Consider the following 15,219-nt stretch of genomic DNA (forward strand, 5'->3'; position numbering starts at 1 on the left):
CGTCTCACCGACCGGCAATAGGGCCTAGAGGGTATCGGCCTATTGCCACAATACAGGCACCCCCTCACGTTTCTCTCTCTCTCAGTCTTGCTCAATGGTTCGCTCTCCGTGCTGCCGTGGGGACGTCGTGTGCTTTTTCAGGACTCATCTCCCCTTTCGCGATCTTCGCACGCATATATCATCCTCAAGCCCCGGTGTGACACGCCCTCCTCAGTTTCGGTACCGCCCTCCCCCCGTGCTCTGTGACCTTATATGGCAATGCCACGGGCTTGCCTCCTTATTTGGACATGGCACCGAACGGCGCGCCCCTCGTGGCGAGCTACGGGCTTGTTCCCTTATTTGGGCATGGGGCTGAACAGCCCCGCCCCTCGTGGCACGCCCTGGGCTTGCCTCTCCCCGGCGACCCCGCCCCTCCTGTTCACACAGAGCACGGAGCACATGGCAATGGCGGCGAATGCAGTTGGCAATCGAGGCTTTGTGAATGGGGCTTTGGGAATGAATTGGGATCTATCTATTTGACTTCGGTGCAATGGAGTGTCAATTAATGGAAAACAAATCCTTAGCCTACTACACAGAATAAGGAAATAACTGTCAACAAGGAGGAAATCTATGATTGGCTAACGTGAGTGCTTATGAAATAACTACGGAACGACCTTTGACCTTTATACACAGACTGGAGGCAGGAGGGTCCAGAATAAAGCAATAATAAAAACACAATAAAAAAAACACAATCCTCATATACACAACAATACTTTTATAATTGGCTTTATACTTTATAATTGGCTTTATACTTTATAATTGGCTTTATACTTTATAATTGGCTTTATACTTTTATAATTGGCTTTATACTTCATAATTGGCTTTATACTTTTATAATTGGCTTTATACTTTTATAATTGGCTTTATACTTTTATAATTGGCTTTATACTTTATAATCGGCTTTATACTTTATAATTGGCTTTATACTTTATAATTGGCTTTATACTTTTATAATTGGCTTTATACTTTATAATTGGCTTTATACTTTTAGAATTGGCTTTATACTTTACAATTGGCTTTATACTTTATAATTGGCTTTATACTTTTATAATTGGCTTTATACTTTTATAATTGGCTTTATACTTTATACATTGGCTTTATACTTTATATATTGGCTTTATACTTTTATAATTGGCTTTATACTTTTATAATTGGCTTTATACTTTATATATAAAGGAATGTCTGTCTGTCTGGATGTCCGCTTATAACTCAAGAACTACACATCGGAGAAAAGTTTTCGACACAGATTCGGAATCAGCATAAAATCCTGGTGGTTATAGGCTACTTTTTATTTTAATATCAATGGTTTAAAAAACCGGGCCAGCTGCAATTCCATGGTGTAGTTTGTGGCGGCGCTATTGCCCCTTTCCGATCCCATGACGCATTGCGGTTCCGATTCGCGATAAGGTCTATGCGCTATCACCAACACTTTTCCACCTTTTCCATACCTTTTAATCAGATTTACCTTATCGTCCATCGTAACCACATTACGCTTGGAAACACTAGCATTATCCGTCTTCGGACCCATGGCTAACACAGACACAGTAAAGGAATACTGTACGTCGCCTGTTTTGAATGTGAATCAGCAGTTGCGCGTACGTACAGTATACTGTACGTACATATTTATATATTTTTAATGTGCTTTTTATTGTATTTTAAATTGTTTTTTAGCTTCTTTTATTGTTAATTTATGTACTATTTTATTTATTTTAAATATATTTTTAAGGAAAACAAATGTTTTCACGTCTGTAGGAGTGACGTAATGTCGCACATAATGACGTTCGCTGCCCGGTCATGAAAGAAATTATGATTCTCTTGACAAAGTGACATGAAGATCAGGCAGTAAACCTCCCAACTGAGTTTCTCAACAATCGTCAGCCTCAATTCTAAAATCCTTAATTTTCATCCTATTGACTTGAACTTTGAATAGGATTTACATATCGGCTTACTGAATTAAACCACCAACTATTTTTGAGATCGGTGTAGGCCAAAAGGTCAACGTAGGCCAAAGGTCAACCACTTTTTTTTTTAGTTTCTAAAATCCTCAATTTTCATCCGATTCACTTGAAATTTGAATGGGATTTACATATCAGCAAACTGAATTCAACCAGCATCTATTTTTGAGATCACCATAGGCCAAAAGAGCAACATAGGCCAAAAGTCAACAACAATTTCAAATTTCTAAAATCCTCAACTTTCATCTGATTGACTTGAAATGTGAAGAGGATTTGCATATCAGGTCACTGAAATTGAACCACCAATTCTTTTTGAGGTCAGCATAGGCCAAAAAGTAAACATAGGCCAAAGGTCAACAACTTAAGGTGAAGTTTTTAAAATCCTACATTTTCATCCAATTGACTTGAAATTTGGATAGGATTTGCATATCGGGTCACCTAATTCAACCACCAATTATTTTTGAGGTCTAAAGGTGAAAATATCAATATGGGCCAAATTTCTAAAATCGTCAATTTTCATCTAATTGACTTGAAATTTGAAGAGGATTTGCATATCAGATCACTGAATTAAACCACCAATTATTTTTGAGGTTAACATAGGCCAAAAGGTCAACAACTTATTTCCGGAATATTTCAAGACATATTTCTGGCGCAGGGGCAATCAATGAAGGTTGTCGGCCTGAACTTCACAGAACAAGTGTTTGCCCATGGTCAGCTGAACGTGGGCTGCTCGAGGGTTGGAAAATCAAGCAATCTTTATGTCTTGGCACCAAGTAAGAAAACCAGAAATGTTGTATACCCAGAGGTTTGGAGAAATTGAAAATTGAAAAACGTCATGGAGGAAATGTATTGTGATATTGCTCTAAAATATACATGTTCTTTTCATCATATATTTGTATTATTCTTATTCAACCCGGGCGAAGTCTTATAATTGGCTTTATACTTCATACATTGGCTTTATACTTTATAATTGGCTTTATACTTTTATAATTGGCTTTATACTTTTATAATTGGCTTTATACTTTATAATTGGCTTTATACTTTTATAATTGGCTTTATACTTTATAATTGGCTTTATACTTTTATAATTGGCTTTATACTTTATAATTGGCTTTATACTTTTATAATTGGCTTTATACTTTATAATTGGCTTTATACTTTTATAATTGGCTTTATACTTTATACATTGGCTTTATACTTTATACATTGGCTTTATACTTTTATAATTGGCTTTATACATTTATAATTGGCTTTATACTTTATAATTGGCTTTATACTTTTATAATTGGCTTTATACTTTATAATTGGCTTTATACTTTATACATTGGCTTTATACTTTATAATTGGCTTTATACTTTATACATTGGCTTTATACTTTTATAATTGGCTTTATACTTCATACATTGGCTTTATACTTTTATAATTGGCTTTATACTTTTACATAGCTTCCGCTCACGCTTCCGGTCTGAAGAGGACGCAGGCGTCACATGCTCGCCGCTTCTTCGACTGGGCCACTGTCTGTGGCTTGCTTTTTTGGTGGTCGTGCGGATTTTTTGGCCATTGAGTCTGCCCTCCGCATAGTCCCGGCTCTGCTCCCTGCTTCGCCTACCCGGCTCCTTCGCCTGCTCGCTCTTTCCTCGGGCACGCTCTCGTGGGTTGTGTCCTTCGCAGCGGTGTGGCGGCGGTTTTCCCGCCGTGATCTTGATTTGTAGCGGCGGCGGTTGATTGCCGCTGCATTTCCCGCTTTGCCGTGATCAACCTTGGCCTCGTGATCGTCTCTTTGCTCCTGTCTGCCCTCTGCTTGGTCCCGACTCTGCTCCTGGCTTCACCTACCTGGCTCCTTCGTTTCCTTGGGCCTGCTCCCGTGCGATGGGACCATTGTTTCGCCTCCTCAACCTTGGCCTCGTGCTCGCCTCTCCGCTCCTGCCTGGCATGGCTCTGCGGTACTCCGCCGCAAGGCTCCTTCTGCTCAATACCCGCTCCAACCCATCATGCATCTCTGCCATCAAATCAAATGGACTCCTCCGACGACCCAGGTACATTCACCGTGGCTCCAGTCGTAAGTTTGTATATGTACAATCAGGTCACTCCATCCCCGTCCTCTGGTCGGCTCAGCGCACTCCCACTCATCGTCCCAGCGCACCTAGTCACGGCAACGCACAAAATCGCACCTCCTGCCTGCGAACCCTGGCTAAATCACCTGAATTCATCCCCTCTGTTCAAAACAACATCAAGCTCACCCTGTTCAATTCAACACCCGGTCCCTCAACAACAAATGCCTCATCCTGAACGAATACATCCTGGATAACAAACTGGACTTTCTCTGTCTCACCGAAACCTGGCAACAACCACTGGACTACTACACGCTCAACCTCACCACACCCAATGGATATTCCTATGTCAATAAACCACGCTCGGAGGGCCGAGGTGGTGGAATTGCCGTTATCCACCATCAAGACATCAGGACCAGCCTCATCCCCATCGCCTCATCCTCATCCTTTGAACACCTGGCTTTTAAACTCTCTGGTCGCACGCAGTCAGTCATGGCTGTCGTCTACCGCCCTCCCAAACCACACCCATTATTCCTGTCTGACTTCTCCTACTTTCTGACCCAGCTATGTTCCCTCTCACCCTCAATCCTCCTCCTTGGTGATTTCAATATCCACATTGACTCCACTGACTCCACAATGACCACTGACTTCACTGATTTACTCACCTGCTTTAACCTCACTCAACATGTCAACTTTCCTACGCATATCCGTGGTCACATTTTGGACCTTGTCTGCTCCACTGGATTAATTTTGCACCATCTGTCTGGCTCCGACCTCACCCTCTCTGGCCACTTAGCCATCACTATGACCATCAACATCCCCACCCCAACACCAAGACATTATCGCACTATCAACTTCCGTAAGCTAAACGCTCTTTCACCTACCTCATTCTCATCCACCCTCTCTGAAAAAATGTCCACTTCTCCCTTCATTGACCTCCACACCCCTTCCGACCTCACTGACTACTACAACCACACTCTCTCCTCCTGCCTTGACCAGCTTGTGCCTGTAAAAACCAAAACAGTTTCTTTCATCCATTCTGCTCCCTGGTTTACCCCTGAACTCCGCCTGATGAAAACTCATGCTCGCCAACTTGAAAGACTCCGCAATAAAACAGGTCTCACAGTTCACTCCCAAGCCTACAAGGACCACCTACAACACTACAAAGATGCCCTCTCCCACGCCCGCTCCGCCCACTACTCTCAAATTATCCACTCTGGCTCCGGAAACCCAAAAGCACTCTTCTCGACAATAAACAAACTCCTCTGCCCCCTGGACACCACCACCCAGTCATTCACAGTAGACAACTGCATCTCCTTCCTTTCTTTCTTCCAACGCAAAATTGACAACATCCACAACAGCTTGACCACCGCCGCACCCGCTCCCCCTCCAACCACCTGCCCCCCCTTATCCTGCCTTCCCCTGTCTCAATTCTCCCCGGTCTCCCCTACTGACCTCTCTGAACTCCTCATAGGAATGAAAACTGCCACCTGCACTCTTGACCCCATCCCCTCCAGCTTTGTCAAGGCCTCCCTCCCTGCTCTCTCTCCACTTATCATTGCAACAATAAACTCCTCCCTGTCTACAGGCATCGGCCCACCATCCCTCAAAATTGCTGCTGTTACCCCCATTCTAAAAAAACCTGGTCTAAACCCTGACACCCTAAACAACTTCAGACCCATCTCCAACCTACCCTTTCTGTCGAAAGTTTTGGAACGCGCTGTAGCCACTCAACTCAAACATCACCTCTCTGCCAATAACCTGTATGAAACATTCCAATCCGGATTCCGCTCCAACCACAGTACTGAAACTGCTCTCCTCAAAATCACCAACGACCTTCTCCTCTCCTCTGACGCTGGCAACCTCAACATTCTCGTCCTCCACGACCTCAGTGCTGCCTTTGACACCATCGATCACACCATCCTCCTCACCCGACTTGAATCCACCTTTAACGTTACCGGCACTGCCCTCTCTTGGATTAAATCATACCTCTCTGACAGACGCCAGTTCATCTCCATCAATAACTGCAAATCCCCCACTGCTCCCCTCCCCAAGGTGTCCCCCAAGGTTCAGTTCTTGGCCCCCTCCTCTTCATCCTTTACCTGTCCCCCCTCGGTCACTTAATCCGCCGTCATGGTCTCCAATTCCACTGCTTCGCCGATGACATCCAGCTTTTCATCTCCACCAAGTCCGTCTCCACCGACACCCACTCTATCCTGACAAACTGCATCTCTGAAATAAAATCCTGGCTTCAAATCAACTTCCTCAAACTTAACTGTGATAAATCTGAAATAATCATCATTGGCCCAAAAACGCTCACAAAATCCACCCATAACTTTGCCCTCAACATCGACGGTATCCCAGTATCCACCTCCCCTCTCATCCGGAATCTTGGCGTCATCTTTGACCAAACCCTCTCCTTCGACAAATACACTAAACAGATCACAAAGTCAGCCTTCTTTCACCTGAAAAACATCGCCCGTCTCCGCTCATCCCTCTCCTCCATGGCTGCAGAAACCCTCATCCACGCCTTCATCACCTCCCGTCTGGACTACTGCAATAGCCTCCTCTATGGTTCACCCTCAACAATCACCAATAAACTCCAATACATTCAGAACTCCGCTGCCCGTCTACTCACCCATTCCCGGACCCGTGACCACATCACCCCCGTCCTTTACAAGCTTCACTGGCTCCCCATCTCCCAGAGAATCCAGTACAAAATCCTCCTCTTGACCTACAAAGCCCTCCATAACCTGGCCCCATCCTACCTGGCTGACCTCCTCTCCAGACACACTCCCACCCGCAACCTCCGCTCTGCTGGTACCAACCTCCTGACCCCCCCCCCCCCCCATCCGGACCAAATTCAGATCCTGGGGGGACAGGGCCTTCTCCATCGCTGCGCCCACCCTCTGGAACTCACTACCTCACACCATCAGAGACTCCTCCTCACTCACCACATTCAAAACATCACGCAAGACCCACCTGTTCAGCACTGCATTCAACATTCAACCCACAGCATTTAACCCCTGACTATCACTTCTCCTTCTCCCTCCTTTTGCTTTAAATATTTCCCTATTGATTCTTGTCTTTTTGCAATTGTTGTTTTCATGTTTTGTTATGCATTATGTTTTGCACTCTGTCAAAGCGCCTTTGGGCTTCATGAAAAGCGCTATATAAAATAAATGAATTATTATTATTATTATTACATTGGCTTTATACTTTATAATTGGCTTTATACTTTATACATGGTTTGATTTTATACATTGACTTTTTACTTTATTGGCTTTATACTTTATTGTATACCCTTATACCTTTATACCCCTCAAAAATATCTAGACTCTCTCAAAAATGCAACTCAAAATTTAATTTTTAAAAATTGTCCTATTTTATTACAACTGTATGATATGTCCTCGTTATTTTATGTTATTAGTCCCCTACCGATGTACACCGGAGGGGACTATAGGTTTGCACTCCGTCCCTCTGTCTGTCAGTCTGTCCGTCTGTCAGTCAGTCCATCACACAAAGAACAGCTTTCCGGACTTTTTTCCTAAACTCTTAATGCTAATGATTTCAAACTTGGTACATGGTTTCCTCATGATAAGTTACAGATCAAGTTCGAACTTCACGACGTTTCGATCATTTTTGACAAAGTTATTGCACTTTGAACTTTGGTAATTTCCCCAACAGTTTTCCGGCCGACAGACTGCCGGTAGGCGACATGTATTGCAGCGCAATACTCAGAATGCTTATTAGTCCCCTACCGGTGTACACCGGAGGGGACTATAGGTTTGCACGCCGTCCCTCCGTCCGTCTGTCAGTCTGTCAGTCCGTCAGTCCGTCACGCAAAGAACAGTTTTCCGGACGTTTTTTCTAAACGCTTAATGCTAATGATTTCAAACTTGGCACATCGTTTCCTCATGATAAGTTACAGATGAAGTTCGAACTTCACGACGTTTCGATCATTCTTGACAAAGTTATGGCACTTTGAACTTTGGGAATTCTGATAATTCTGATGATCCTTAACTCAGTGCCATTTTAAGTTTTAATTTCCTTTAAAAAAGATTTTCTCTGCAATAATAGGACCGATTGAGATCAAATTTTCACCATAGGAGGGACTCGGTCTGTAGAATATTTTAATGGTAATTATGACGTCACATGTCACGTGGTTCGGGCGCCATATTGTTTTTTGTGAAAACACGAAAACCCCTTTTTCTCTGCAACGGCTGAACAGATCGAGGCCAATCTTTGCAGGCAGAATCGCATACCCATGACGAACAAAAACGTCAGCGAGCATGACGTCATGTGTCACATGGTTTCAGAGTTATGACGTTTTAAAGAATGAACCTTTAAAACCGAGCCCCTCCCTCATTTTTGATCCAATCGAGGGGAAACTTCACAGATCTGTTCCGCATGTCAGTCTACTAAAATGTCCTTTTGGAATTTGCGATAGCTCACGTGGTTTGGCAGATATCGTTAATTAAACGAAAATATTTTTAAAATGGATATCTCTTGAATCGCTTTATTGATCGACGTGAAACTTCATACTACTGTAGAAATCATGAGAAGTAACAAGTGTGCTAAATTTCAAGATGATTGGATGTACGGTCTGGAAGCTAGAAGTTGTTATTGCGTGAAGAAGAAGAGGCGTCAAGTGGCGGATTTAATTATTTATCACATGTACAGACTGAAAGCATCGTTGGACACGACCTGTCGCGGTCATTTTAACCTCAAATAAATTTCTAATTTAAGATTTGTCAATAGCTGAGGTATATTAACAAACGAATAAAACAGATTTGGTCAAATTCTGACTTTTTTTTAACTCGATCGCATTTGACAGAGTTGTGACAATCTGAGGAAGAAGAAACCTCGCATTGGCTTCTCCAATGTGCCATAAAAAAATGGATATCTCTTAAATCGCGAGTACCTCAGACCGTGAGTTGGTAATAATTTATATAATTCACACAGTGCAATACGTGCAGGCCGCTCCACGGAGCGACCTTGCGGGCTTATCAACGAGGCGAGGCGTGACACACGTGTCTCAGCATACCTCAGATCAAGTTTGAAAACCAGCATCAACCGTGCATAAATTTGCATATTCGATCATTTTTGACAAAGTTATGGCACTTTGAACTTTGGTAGGTGACATGTATTGCAGTGCAATACTCAGAAGGCTTATTTTACTTTCATTCCTGCTTGGTGTGGCAGGGAAAATAATTGGAGGCACAGTGGGGACTTTGTCCACTATTGGAGTGCCAGCCTCATTACTGTTCGCCTTCAAGAAGAAGCGCAAGCTGTCTGGTGAGGTGCACATTGCAGAAAATGAAGGGAATAGTAAACCTGTCTCTAACTTTTGATTTGCCACTTACTCCTCTGCATTTGCTACTTCATATTGTGATTTTAAAACTACATTATAGACTTTTGGATAGGAAAGTAGTGTTAAATTCACTATTGCCCACTGGATTTTATTTGAAAAAGTCTATTGTTGAGTGACAAAAATCTCCTTATTTCCGGTAAAGGTATTTGTGTTTTGCACCCTTGATGTAGCAGTGTCTTCCACCTTGCAAGTGAAAAAGTACAGTGAAACTTCAAAACGTCAAAATTAATACATACCTTGTGGTTTACTATATTTTTAACTAGAATGGCACTTGGTAGAGGTCATGCCTCCATCATGCTGAAGAGTTTACGTTTCGTATCGCACTAGGCCAGATCGGATCTTCACCAAAATCTAAAGAATTCGTCCTTATCACACGCCCAACATGTCCACCGAGTTTTGTCTGGATCCATTCATAACCTTTTGAGATATCATGGTATATCAGTGTCAGCCCTTTCGCTCAATGGTGAAGAATTACTTTAAAAGATACCAGTATCCAGATCTGGATCCAGATCTTTACTAAAATCGAATCAATTCGTCCTTGTCACACATCCAACCTATCCACGGGATTTCGGCCGAATCTGTCCATAACTTTTTGAGATATTGTGCTATATATCGGTTTTAGGACTATCACTCAATGGTGAAGAATCACTTTGAAAGATTCCAGTATCTGGATCTGGATCCGCATCTTCCCCAAAATTTTATATTGTCATGCAACTCCGGTTAACACCAGAGTCGCGGATAGCCTAAACGGTCTTATTCGGAGGCAACAACCCAAACACGGATTGTACTTTATGTCGCACGGGAGGGAGAAGGAAAATGGAGGCTGCAGAAGTGCTTAACTGCGAAATGGCGATCCTGTCGGGGAAATCAACTCAAGTGGGCTCAGGTGTACAGGGAATGGAAAAATAATATAAGGGTTTATTAACAAGGATGGTGGGACAGGAAAAACCACGATGATAATCAACTAATGGCCTAAGTTGGTATGTCCCCACATGACAGATCTCAACCACAGACGAGGGAATATGAATACGAAAATAACACGTCTCGTCCTGTACAGTGTAACGCGGAGATCGGCCTTATCTGTCTGTAGTCCTGTATGGTTTGCCGTCCAACACGGCTTCATTCGGCGTCCCACGCGGCCCTCTCCCACCGCCTCCGAGCACCACCAGGCTTCGCTCCAAGCTCCGATCGTTTGCACACGAGGTAGGCCCCGCTCCAAGCTCCGATCCTCTCACTGCCCACGAGGTCCGTGCACCAAGCACCACGCGTCCAACGCAGGCCCGCGAGCCCCACACAAGGTCGACCCTCAACTCGAGCACGAACACAGAACAACGAAGAACGGCAAAAAGGGGAAGAGAGCGCAAGTCCACTGCACGTCAAGTGCCGCTTCGAGCCAAGTCCAAGCCAACGAAGCAACTCTCTCACAACTCTCTGCCTGTGCGAACTCAACTGCTGGCCAACTCACTCTCAAGACTCACTGCCACAAGCAACTCTCTCCGTCCTTCCAACTCGCTTCTCAAACCAACTGCGTCTCTCTGCGTCGAACCAACTCTGCTGGCCGGTGACGTCAGCCTTGGCGCGCTGCCAACCAATCAGTCCCTTCCACCGAACCTCCCAGCTTCGCTCAGGCCCACGCCCACCGCGCCTCCCAACCTCGCTCCCTACTCCGTGGTCATAGCGCGTGCTATTCGACATGGATAGGCCCGCCGGAGGTGTAGGTGGTGGCGGCCATTATCGGCGGTGTCCCAGCCTGGTTTCCTTTTGCCGGTTCTCTTTCACAGTCATGTCAGGGAAGGGCGTTATTGTTGCGCTAAGGACCTGTCGGAATGTCTATGTGGTTACGGTGCCAAAAGGGACAAAGGTTTGGCTGACCAGGTGAGACATACAAGGGCGCTACTCTTTAATCCCTAACTCGACTTAACACATGAACCTCCTGGTAGGTTCACAAGTATACATCTTAACCCGACAAACGCCTACACATATTAACTTAAAGGTACATAGTGGGTTCTAGCTATCGCAACATCTCGAAGCATGTTACCTATTCAGATCTAGCTGCTCTACATATTGCTCTACCTCCCCCCCCCCCCCCCCCCCCACCCGACGTAACAATATGTTAGTCGTTTCCGCACACCCAAAATATCCACCAAGATTTGCCTGGATCTGTTCATAACTTTTTGAGATATTGTGCTATATATCGGTTTTAGGCCTATCACTCAATGGTGAAGAATCACTTTGAAAGATTCCAGTATCTGGATCTGGATCCGCATCTTCCCCAAAATGTAATATGTTAGTCGTTTACGCACACCCAACTTATCCACCAAGTTTTACCTGGATCAGTCCATAACTTTTTGAAATATTGTGCTATATATCGGTTTTAGGCCTATCACTCAATGGTGAAGAATCACTTTGAAAGATTCCAGTATCTGGATCTGGATCCGCATCTTCCCCAAAATGTAATATGTTAGTCGTTTCCGCACACCCAACTTATCCACCAAGATTTTCCTGGATCTGTTCATAACTTTTTGAGATGTTGTGCTATATATCGGTTTTAGGCCGATCACTCAATGGTGAAGAATCACTTTGAAAGATTCCAGTATCTGGATCTGGATCCGCATCTTCCCCAAAATTTGATATGTTAGTCGTTTCCGCACACCCAACATATCCACCAAGTTTTGCCTGGATCAGTCCATAACTTTTTGAGAAATCCGGCTCGCAGACAGACAAGGAAACAGACAGACAAACAGGGGTGAAAACTTAACCTACATCCACATTAGGTAGCGAAGGTAGTTAGAGAAAAAATAATTCACTTTCATCTTCGTAAAAATGCTCCATTAAGCATAACATTGCTCCAACAAAATGCTCCATCGGCTCATCTGATCATGTGCTTGTCAAAGTGGACATCTCTCTGACCATTCTCAGAGAGCCTCCTCAGCGTCGACGAGTCTGGCATTTCACTCAGGCCAACTGGCACGGTCTTCAAGCAGCCATCAATCATCTGGACTGGTCTCCCATCTCTACCGCCTCTGACATCAACTCATCCTGGGAATTCTTTCAAAGTAAATTGCTCTCTCTCTTGCACAGATTTATACCATCTCGTCTTCAGTTGTCATACCCTTCCTCCCGTCCATGGTACACGGAATCTTGTGGTGAGGCTGTTGCCCTGAAACAACTTGCTTTCGTCTCCTGGAAAGCAAATCCAACGGAAGGAAATCTCATTTCCTTTCACAAAGCCCGAAACAAGTGTGTGTCCACCCTCAGGAGAGCCAGGAAACAATATCTCACCATTCTCAAGACCGAACTCTCTTATCTGTCTCCCTCTTCCAAATCCTGGTGGCATCTGGTCAAATCTGTTTCTGGTGTTTGTTCCGCCTCCATCCCCTCCCTCACCTCAAACGGCTTAACGGCTGACTCCACACGTGAAAAAGCTGAATGCCTCAACTCTGTGTTTGCCTCTAAATCTTGTGTCCCAAACCCATCCCTCTCTGTACCCACCGTACCCAGTCATACCCAGCTGCTCCTGGACTATGTGTCCTTTCCTCCTGACAAGGTGGAAAAGTTTCTGGCAACCCTCGACTCTGATTCTGCAACTGGTCCTGACGGCATCAGCCCACGGGTCCTAAAATCATGCTCTTCTGCACTTTCACTCCCTCTTTCTGTTCTCTTCACCCTCTCTTTTGCTCAAGGTCATCTGCCATCTGCTTGGAAATCAGCCAACATCACCGCTTTGCACAAAAAAGGTGCAAAAACAGATCCCAGCAACTACAGACCAATCAGCCTTCTCCCAATTATCAGCAAAGTCATGGAATCCATCATTGCTTCAGATATGAAATCTTTCCTCTTCTCCAATGGCTTGATCTCTGATCATCAATTTGGTTTCAGACCTGGTCACTCTACTCTGGACATGCTGCTTCTGCTTTCTCAACAATGGATGGAGGTCCTCAACGCCAAACAGGAAATTAGAGCTGTCTCCCTTGACATTTCACGTGCCTTCGATACGGTCTGGCACCCTGCTCTGCTCTCCAAACTCTCCTCCTTTGGTATCCATGGAAATCTCCACGCATGGCTGGCGGACTTCCTCTCTGGTCGTAGTCAACGTGTGGCCCTGAATGGGTTTCTCTCATCTCCTCTGCCTGTTCAGGCTGGAGTTCCCCAAGGTAGTGTTCTGGGCCCTGTGCTTTTTCTGGTCTTCATCAATGATCTCTCTGACTCTCTTGAAAATCCTCTCTATCTCTTTGCTGACGACTCTACTCTCTGTCGCTCCATTCCTCATCCCTCAGATCGGCAGTCTGCAGCCTCCTCACTCTCTGCAGACCTGGACAAAATCACAGACTGGTCAAACAAGTGGAACATGTCTTTCAATCCTGACAAATCTCACACTCTTACAATGTCTCTCCGAAAGGACCGACTGGACAACCCTCCCATCTACTTTCTCAACAATCCTCTCCAAGAAGTTCTGTCGCTCAAGCTTTTGGGTCTCACTATCTGCCATGATCTTTCTTGGGAAAACCACATTTCCAAGCTGGCCTCCAAAGCCAGTTGCCGACTGGGCATCCTCCGTCGTGCGAAGTCCTTCCTTGGCACACCTGAGCTCCTCACCACATACAAGGCTTTCATCCGCAGCTCAATGGAATACTGTTCCCCCCTCTGGGCTGGTGCTCCTGCCTCACACCTTGCTCGGCTTCACGCTGTTGAGGCCAAAGCTTTCAGAATCATTGGAATCTCCTGCGATGTAGTCAACGCCGAGGGCCTTTCACTCACTCACCGCAGGCAGGTTGGTGGTCTTTCTATCTTCTACCGACTCCTCTCCGGCCTTGCTCCCCCAGCTCTCTCTGTGCTCTGTCCCCCCAATATTCCTTCAGGTCGCACAAGATCTGCCTGCAACCCTCTTCTGGTTAAACTGCCAAAGTCTAGGCTCTCTGCTCACCTTCACTCTTTCATTCCCCTTTTCTCCCGCCTCTGGAACAAACTCCCCCACTCCCTTCAATACCACCCCCCCCTCCAGGTCTTTAAAACAGCTGTTCACCACCATCTCTTATCTTCCCCCATCGAAAACCTTGATCTTTTCTACCCCCGGTAATTCACCCCAGAGTCCTTGCAGTGTTCATATGTTTTAATCCTCTCCCACCTCCCCCCAAGTCCTCCCGATGTCCCTGCTCTCAAATGTTGTGTTTGTGTCCTTCCCCCTCTCTTTTGTGTCCTTCCCCCTCTCTCCCCATCTTGTCTACCGCTCCCCTTGTTTTTTGTGTTTTGTGTGTCGGTTTGTCTTTTTGTGTGATTAATGTTAGCTCTTTCACGAGCCTCGATCTCGTATACAAAAAAAAAAAAAAAAAAATTGAAGGTCTGTGAATTTTCCCACATAAAATATTAAACGAGCTGCTATGCCTGGCTAATACCGATAGGTGATTCTGACGCAGAGGGTGAAGGAGGACCAGAGGACCAGAGGAAGAGGCTATAAGATGAGTGTGGCACAATGGGATTGACAAACGGTGCATTGTTTAGCGTCTCTGTACAAAGTGCACTGGTTTTGATCGACAACATCAGCATCACCATGGGGAGTTACTCCCACCTGGATATAGGTAATCAGCAGGGTGATGAGTGGCCCTACAGGAGAGCACAAACCTCGAGGCCCACGGAAGTATCATCTTTTCAAAGTGCAAATCTCCCAGAGCCAATTGCAAAGCAATCCCCATGGAGTGCCCACACCAGCACCTCTTTTCTTGACGTGCGTCTTTTGGCTCTCATCGCCGTGTGAGTGTCACACGTGGATTTTTGTCTCTTTCGCTTTTCTTTTCTCTCTCAC

At 45.0% G+C, this 15,219-nt stretch overlaps 1 protein-coding gene across 1 annotated transcript in view; it reads left to right on the plus strand.

Annotated features, from left to right (window-relative positions):
* LOC137431800 (uncharacterized) overlaps window positions 1-15,219 on the plus strand; it is a 134,737-nt gene that overhangs the window by 114,008 nt on the left and 5,510 nt on the right. The window contains exon 12 of the mRNA XM_068123515.2: window positions 9,251-9,343. Within this exon, the coding sequence (XP_067979616.2) occupies window positions 9,251-9,343 (93 nt within the window). The remainder of the gene's footprint in view (window positions 1-9,250; window positions 9,344-15,219) is intronic.

Source organism: Myxine glutinosa, chromosome 7 (genome assembly GCF_964187855.1).
Source record: "Myxine glutinosa chromosome 7, kmMyxGlut1.1, whole genome shotgun sequence".
NCBI lineage: Eukaryota > Metazoa > Chordata > Myxini > Myxiniformes > Myxinidae > Myxine > Myxine glutinosa.